The sequence below is a fragment of the Ailuropoda melanoleuca genome, chromosome 10, assembly GCF_002007445.2.
Source record: "Ailuropoda melanoleuca isolate Jingjing chromosome 10, ASM200744v2, whole genome shotgun sequence".
NCBI lineage: Eukaryota > Metazoa > Chordata > Mammalia > Carnivora > Ursidae > Ailuropoda > Ailuropoda melanoleuca.
In genome coordinates, this window is record NC_048227.1 from 14271953 (window position 1) to 14280589 (window position 8637).

The following is an 8637-nucleotide window of genomic DNA, read 5'->3' on the forward strand; positions in this document are numbered from 1 at the left end:
GTTGGCAATCATCCCCCAAGCATATGACCCACCAATATACATCTGAAGGGTCTCATGACTCAGGTTTTACTAGACAGTAATAAATGACCTTTTCCCAACAACAGCTAGCCCCCTCAAGGTCCTGGAAACCTTGCTTTCAGAATTCCTTAGAGACTTGTGCTATCCCTGACCCCCTCCCAACTTGAAAGTATATAATGGGGCACTCCTCACGACCCCGGTGCAGCTCTTTCTGCCCACAGGTCCGTCCCCATACTTTAATAAAATCACCTTTTTGCACCAAAGACGTCTCAAGAATTCTTTCTTGGCCGTTGACTTCGAACCCTCATGTCTTCCCCACATCACCCAGTATGTCTGTCCAGTGCAAAGCTGGCCTCGGGAAGTCTACCTTGGTTTCTGTCCTAGCACTCCAAGCAGGTCTGGCTGACAACGACCCTGCTACCACACTGTTGAGGCCTTGTGCCCCTGTCCCGGGCTGTGTACATCCAGCTGCATCAGGCCTCCGCAGGTGGGACCCCAGCGTCCCCATGTGCTCCCAGGCTCCTGGCATTACCTCACCTGCCCACTCCTCAGGGCCATTCTTGTGTCTGCTTCGGGCTTCCCTCTAGTGATGGTTAATTTTATGTGTCGACCTGACCGGTGTCTAGATTAATTATTTCTGGGTGTTTCTGGATAAGATTAGCATTTGAATCAGAGTAAAGCAGATGGCCCTCCCACATGTGGGGGGCACCCCCCAATCCTTGAGGGCCTGAATAGAGCAAAAGGTGGAGGAAGGAAGAATTCACCCTCCCCCCTTTCCTTTGGCCTCCCTGTTGGGCTGGGATTTCTCCCCTTACCTTCTGCCTCCAGACTGGGATTCACACTGTCAGCCCCCTTGGTTCTCAGCCCTTCAGCCCCTGACTGAATTACAGCCCCAGCTGTCCCGGGCCTCCGGCTTGCAGATCACGGGCCATCTCAGTCCTCACAGCTGCATGAGCTCGTGCCTCTTCATCAATGTATATAAGCTCCTGTTGGCTCTCTTTCTCTTGAGCACCCTGACTCGTTCACCTACCCTGCAGGCTCACGTTGCTTCGCCCTCCTGGACCGCCTCAAAGCCAAGATCTGCAGCCCAGGATGCGTACGCGTGGCACAAGTCATCGCTCCCATCGGCCCTGGTTTTGTTCTGAGCCAGGTGTGAGCGTGGAAGGTTAGCAGGGCATTTCCTTCCAAAGCCCAGTGTTGAAACTTCTCCTTTAAAAAACCTAGGTGTATCTCTTGGGTGATGCAAATCTACAACAGAAACCAATTCTCCTGCACAAGAAGGAAAGGATGCACTTGCCAGATCCTTCCTGAGAGATGCAAGCGGTTTGTCCTGGTTTAGATTCAACAACCTCAAAACACACATGATCCATCGGACCATCTGGGGCTGCTACTTCCAAGATGTGAGGGATCGTAGTGACTCAGGGTGGACCCCCCTTCAAGTCACACGTCCAGCAAGTACCACCCAGAAGCTGCTGCCGTGTGTGGATTTGGGGGAGCACTCTGGAGCCCCACACGTATGCAAGCTCCTTGCAATCGAACCTTCTCTGAGTAACCTTTTCTCCCCTTTGCCTCCAGCAAGCGCCAGGTGTGGTAACGTTTCCTCCTCAATAACCAGCCTCCCTGGTCTCCCCTCCCTTATGTCTTAGAACATTTTACCTTCATCTTCACCATAGATAATAAAGCTACAGAAGATAAGGTGAGGTTTCTGAGGTCAGAGGAGGAAGTGAAAATTCTTCCCCCGTGCCTTTCGGGAAGATTCCAGCTCCTGTCCCAGAATGGGTGTTGCTATGGTAATGGAAGGAAAGGACACCAAAGCTGGAGATGGTGACCTGATCCAAAGGAAACGGCATTTTGGAAGTTTCATGGGTCATCTTCAGGTGGACCTCTTTTAGAAAGCGGGCAGGTGTCCCATGATCTCAAGGGCTAGGAAGAAAACCTCCGTAGAGTTTCCAAACACGTGAATCTCCTACTCTGCATGACGCCAAGCGTGTGTATCGGTCAGCTTCTGCCTACATTATGCTGCAGGGATGAGCAAATCCAAAACCGTGGGAGCCTCGAAGGGCACACTTTTGTGTCTTATTCACATTATGTATTAACTTGGCCATGGCTCTGGTCCAAGTGCCTTCATCATTCTAGGGAGACAAGCCGAAGGGGCAGCTCAGTCTGAGGTGGACCACTGTCTTGGCGAAGCAGGGGAAGGAAAAAAGCTGATAGAAACGCTCCTCAGTTCTCGAAGTTTCTGCTGGGAGATGCTGTAGGAGTCCAACAGCCAAGCCCGAAGCCTGTGGGATGGACGGAAGTCTGCTCCTCCCATAGCGGACAGGACCATGGAGGGAGCTGACGTGAGGGGCCCAGAGAGGGCCCAGAGAGGGGCCCAGAGAGGGGCAGTGCAAAAGAGATAATATGAAGTCCTGAAGACCCCCGGGAGCCATGGTTACTTAACAGGGGACCCTAGTTTGCCGACACCACATATCAGGATAAAAATATCACAGATACTAAAATATTTTGAAGGAAACAGCAATATAGATATTATGACTCATTTAGAATGTTCTCGTTGCAGATTGGTATAACTCAAAAGGATAAATTGGTTCTGTTCAGACTCAGAAAAACCATTTAGGGCCTTTCAAAATCAAAAGAGGTGCCAAGAAGGCATTTTGAAAGAGGCCATTAATAATGGACGTGGCAAGTTACCCCTGACTTATTAAAAAGGAGAATGATTTTATAAATGAGTCCATTAAAAACTATTCATGAGATATTAGGGCTCTGAGAACTGGTTGAATAGGAGGGAAGGGAAGATAATTAGGGCAGTTAGAAATCTGTTATTCTGTGAGCTTGCCAAAAGAAAGAATTCCTATAGTCATTCTCCGGCGGAGAGCTCTAGGGCTTTGCAAGGGGCACTGCTGAGAGGAAGGCTGGGAGGGCACAGTCCCTGCTCGGGGGCTCACGTCTGGTTTAAACCAATAAAGCACAAGCCTGTGTGCAATGGACAATACTAGAAGTATGCACAAAGAAAGGGGAAGTCCCCTCAGGTGGCAGCGCTGAGGGCCTCTGAGGGGCCGTATGTCTTGGCCAGGTATGGAAAGGTGAATAGGCAATCGAGAAATCGGAAAGGTGAGAGAGTGGTCAAGGTAAAGGGTACAGCAAGCACAAGGGCAGGGATAAAACTGCTCTGAGCTTGAGGGCAGGGCTGCCACTAGCTGTGCGACACATATGTACGAATTAGGAAAGACACCACCGTTATATAATTTAAAAGTCAGTTAGGGATTTGATTGTGAGCGCCCCTAAGTGTGTACCTATGAAGGTTTACACGGGAGGGAAGTTTTGATGGGAAGGCCTCTGTTCTGCTGTATAAATTAGTATATGTCCGTGACGTGAACCTCATTACATGCAGCTGCTTATTCAGTGCGCAACCTGAACACCTGTACGTGCAGGGCCTTGTTGGGAGGACTCCAAACGTGTATTGCTAGAATATAAAGTATAATCCTGGGTCGCTGGGCCCTGTGTGTTGGGGGGTGGGGAGAGAAGGAAGGAGGAAGTAGTGGAGGGAGATGTAGTTAAAAAGGTGCCTAGAGCCAGGCTGTGAAGGGTCTTGTCTGCCTGCTGGCGGCTGGCAGTGGAGGGCTGGAGAAACAGGGGTGTGGCAGCAGCATGTTCGGAAGCTCACTGGGGCTGCAGGGGAGGTGTAAGAGGCTCAGTACGGCCCCCAAAATATCCAGGTCCTAATCCTTGGAGCCTGTGAGTGTTCCCTTACATGGCCAAGGGGCTTTGCCGATGTGATTAGGTGAAGGGTCTTGAGATCCTGGGTCATCTGGGTGGGCCCCCCTCATCACGAGCGGGAGGCAGGGAGGGATTACACTGCAGAAGAAGGTGGTGTGAGGATGGCAGTAGAGAGGTTCAAAGCTGCTACCCTGCTTTCTGGTTTTGAAGATGGAAGAAGGGGCCACGAGCTCAGGGCTCCAGCTCTAGAAACTGGAAAAGACAAAGAAATGGATTCTTCCTTGGAGCCTCCAGAAGGAGCGAGGTTCTGGCCCCGTGGAGCCATCTCAGGCTTCTGACCTTCGGAACTGTAGGAGACTGAACGTGTGCTGCTTTAAGCCACCCGGTTTGTGGTAATTCTGGGAATTTGTTGCAAGTGCCCCAGAGCAGGTCACAGAAGGCAGGTAGGTCTGGGAGCAGCCAGAGCCTGGACCGGAGGACTCCAAGTAGGGTGAGAATGCCCAGGCTGCCAGAGAAAATACTAGAACTTGCATTTGTACCTATTTTGTATTACAGCCTTTCAAATGTCTGTTTTGTTGAATTATTTTATTTATTTTACTTTATTTTATTTTATTTTATTTTATTTTATTTTATTTTATTTTATTTATTATTTGACAGAGAGAGAGAGCACACAAGCAGGGGGAGTGGCAGGCAGAGGGAGAGGGAGAAGCAGGCTCTCTACTGAGCAGGGAGCCGGACGTGGGGACCTGAGCCGAAGGCAGACACTTAACCAACTGAGCCACCCAGGCGCCCCTGGAGTGTTTTCTCATCGGGATGCATGATCACTACTAGTGTGGAGACCCCTGGCCTAGAGGCAGGGAGGGCAGTGGGGAGACTTGTAAAAGCCCAACCCAGGGAGAGAAGGGCCTGACCACAGGCGGGGGCAGCAGTTGTGAGAGGCAGCAGAGCAAGCGAGGAGGTGGCCAGGGTCCTGAGTGGTAGGCTAGGTGGGGACCTTCAGGAAGCCTTCATGAGCAGGCTGGCCAAGGGTGAGGAGCCAGTGGACACCTCGGGCAGCTGCGTAAACAGCCTTGTGGCTCAGAGGAGAAAGCAGGGTGAGCAAGACCTGAGTGGGCCGGGGGGACCACTGAGGCCACAGTAGGCTGAGGATGGAGGGAGAGAGAAGGAGAAGAGCCTCCTCACTGGGCTGGAGGGGCAGGCAGAAGGGGCCAGGACACCAGGCAGGGGAAGGGGGGCGAGCAGGTGCAGGGCAGGTGCATGGGTTCTGTCGGGAGTGGGCCGGCCCAATGCGGGGGCATGGCTGGGAGCGAAGCCAGGCTGGAGTCGACGCAGCGGCGGAATCATTGGAGGTGACAAAGGGGGATTCTTCACTTTGCCTTTTTGCTCATCAGAATGGGAACAAGAAAGCTCTCTTTCAGAGAACAATTTCCAGCCGTTATTTGGGGGAAACCTGAAACAGTGAGGGGTGGGATCAGGGCTCCCGAAATGGAGAAATTTCTTTGACAGCTTTGGGCGGTGGGGAACACAGCACCCCAGGGAGAGGGAGCTTGGCCGCCGCTGGGTGCTCTGATGGGGAGCCCACCGGGCCGCGGAGTGGTCCTTAATGAGATAAAGTCGAGAAGCGTCATACACACACCCTTGATTTTCTTTTCAGGTGCATTCGTGTTGGGCAAGGCTGTTTTGGCCTTTTCTTATTTTCCAGTAACACTAAATAAACACATGAGCTTTAGTCAACAGAACACAGTCAAGTGAGTGTGGGGCATGAGGCCTGATGGATTTCTCTTGGTTTTTAATGAAATATGTTTTAGTCCTTCCCACCACCACCACCACCACCACCCCACCCCCCGCCGCTGCAAACACCATGATCCCTCCTCCCCCCGCAGCAAGGTTTGTGATACTGCGCATTACGTCCGCAACCCCACCTCTGGCTGACCCTTCTGGAGGGGATGCTGGGAAGAGCGGCCAATTTGAGATTCTGAGTCATGAACTGTCATAATTAGAAGGCAGACAGAGTGCGTTGCTCTTGCTCTTCCTGCTGCCCATTCCCTGTAAAAGCTTTGGGAATTAAAATAATAGGCTTTTAAAACAAGAGCCCGGTAGGGCTCCACTTAATGGCTTGCACCCAGCACATTAGTTGCAGACAGACCCAGACAGACTTGTGGCCAACTGGTCCCGGGGGAAGCCAGATGGAAATGTCACCTCCAGCGGTCCCCTCCAGGTCAAGGAGCTAAAGGAACTCCAGAGAGGGGCCCCTCATGACTCACCGCCACGGGCCAAGAAAGGAGTTCCAGGCACACATGTCCCTTCTGTAAACGGTCTGCCCTGTAAAGTGGATAAGTAGATGTTATCCCGGTGACTAATGAGATCCTCCCCGGAGCGCGGAGTGTTCTAGTGAAATCCCTCCCAGCTGATAGTCAAGCTACTCTTTCTTCAAATAATTTATGAGAGAAAAGTACTCCTGGTTAAACCATTTTAGACTTTGAGGAACTTAAACCATTCATTGGGCGTTGTGTCTGATTTTTCATAACAGAAGCACCATTTAAGAAACCAGAAAGGAAAGAGAAGAGTCTCGGGGGCTGCCAGCCATGAGTAAGGAATCAGGAGGACCGTGGAAGAGGTTTAACTTGGCAATTACCAAGGAAATTGCTCAAGGGCAAACAGCCAACTCCCTGACCACTGTGTTGCGTGTCTTGCAAGAGAAGGGCCTTGAGGGGAGGTGTTGGTGGGGTGGGGGAGCCCGGGAGCAGGGGAGAGTGGCTGGGGGACGGGAAACCAGACGGCTTGGCACGGCAATGGCCTTGTGGGTCAGCAATGCCAGCAATCTCCAGCAGCCAGACGCTGGTAGGGCCTCCCCCATCACAAGCGCAGCATTTCACACTTGGGTAACCTGCGATGGGGAAGGGAAATCTGGGGGAGAGGAGGGTACCAAACCTTCCTGCCTTTCGGGCCTGCGGACAAGGCAGCACCCAACAATCAGGGGCGATCTTGCCCTCCTGGCCTTCGAAGGAGTTCTGCTGGGTTCTCAGCTTTCCGGCCCACCTTGTCTTGGCCGCACAATGGACTCCCCTCTTCTCTGGGGGGTTTGGAGACGTGCATCAAGCCTTCACACTGAGCTGCGTCCCTGCTTCTCCCCACTCTGTGCCGTCTTGCTCCTCCAGTGCACCTTCTAGAAGGTGTGGCTCGGCCAGGACACAATGGAAGGGGCCGTCTTTTCGCTGGTCTGAAAAGTTCTTGGGTATCCCTTCTCCTGTCCAAGAAGGTGGGCACCAAGGCAGCATCTCCCCATCTTCCTGCTCATGCAAGCCCGATTTTGCTGGAGTTCCTGTGTTTGCAGGTGGGCATGTGAAATATGGCTCTAGCCACGGAGACGTACGACAAGGACGTCTACCTGGAGGCTTCTGGGATAGGCACTCCCTCCCAGAGAAAAGGCAAGAGCTGAGCAAGCTTAAAGCCTTCTGCTGCCCGGCCTTCCTGCCTTCGAGCGTGGTTGTCATGCCTGGCGCTATGGTGACCGTATTTTGTGGACAGTAACATGGAAGGATGGAAATCAATCTCTTTGACATTGTTGAGCCACTGAAGCAAATGCCGAACCCCCGGTCCAGACGTCTTACCACATGAGATGATAAAATGTCTTTTGTGCTTAAGCCGTGACTGATGTGGGATCGCTACTTGCAGCCAGTGCACTGACGGACCTTTGCGGCCTCCTCCATCGACGCTAAGTCATCAGTGACACTTTTGTTCAGCCACCTCTAGTTCGGAAGCTCCCCAGGGCCCCCATGCTCCTCATGGCCATGCCAGCTGAGACTGGGAGTAATGGTAGCTCACATTCTGGAAATTTGGGGTTCCAGACAAAAAGTTAGTGGGAGGTTGCCATGGGGGCCCTGAAGACATCTTGGCTCAAGGTCCCAGTTAGTTTCCTGAATCCTCACAGCAAGGTCCACACAACAGCTGGCCCAGAAAAGGGGAGAACTGGGGCTTTTCTTTATGGAGCCAGACAGGTACCCCTAAGGCCGGTGCAGAGTGGAGGAACATTGTGGAAGAACAGCAGCCCCATGGCTGGCCTGGAGTCGGCCTCTGTGTCTGAAGCATCTACTGACATATGTTGTCATTTGAAGGGTGTTGGAAACCCAGCCGACTCGTAAGAAGTCGCCCCGTCCGTCCCCTCAGAAGTCCAAAATGTCAGACGAAAAGAGATTCCTTTGGTATTGAGCCGTCAGAGCGGAAGCAAGCCTCTTTTATGTCCCTTGTAAACTCCAAGTCCCCATGTACCAGCAGCACGGGTGTTCCTTTCCCTGGGAGATGCGGGTGGAACAGAAGTCACCAGGAAGCCGAAGGGACAGCACCGAGCAGGGTCAGCCAGCTTTTTCTGTAAATGGTAAAGAACTTAGGCATTGCAGGGCCATATGGTCTTTGTCAGAACTGCTCATCCTGTGAAAAGCAGCCACAGACAATGTGCAAAAGGGGTCAGGCGTTGCAAGGTCCAATACATCTTTACTTATGGACACAGAAATTTGAATTTCATGTAATTTTCACGTGTCATGAAATATTCTTCTGGGTTTGTTTTATTTCCAACCATTTAAAAACATAAAAACCATTCTTAGCTTGCAGCTGTATAAAAATAGGTCGCAGGCTGGATTTGGTTCATGGGCCGATCCCAGGGGTTGAACTCAGGAGGGCGTTTCGCTCAGAAGAGACTGCAGAGCAGAGCAGTGATTTCCCTGATTATAGGAGACTCTGGCTGATGAAGGCTTGGAGATACCCCGGCCGGGGCGGGCTGCCTGGGGAGGGGAGCTCTGGATGCCGGAGGTGGTGAAATTGCAGAGTTGGCCCGCACCTCTGCGCCCCGGCCCACGTGCCAGCAAGTTCTTGGACTCCCGTGGGCCATGCACCCCAAGCACGGAG

The 8637-nt window shown here is 52.3% G+C and overlaps 1 protein-coding gene across 1 annotated transcript in view; it reads right to left on the reverse strand.

The window, feature by feature from the left end:
• Nucleotides 1-1057: 1057 nt before the first annotated feature.
• The window catches only part of LOC117804075, an 11341-nt gene continuing 3761 nt past the window's right edge, over nucleotides 1058-8637 (reverse strand). Inside the window, exons 2-4 of the mRNA XM_034669544.1 lie at nucleotides 6000-6057; nucleotides 4953-5185; nucleotides 1058-1287 (exon numbers count right to left, since the gene is read on the reverse strand). Coding sequence (XP_034525435.1) covers nucleotides 1058-1287; nucleotides 4953-5185; nucleotides 6000-6057 — 521 coding nt within the window. The remainder of the gene's footprint in view (nucleotides 1288-4952; nucleotides 5186-5999; nucleotides 6058-8637) is intronic.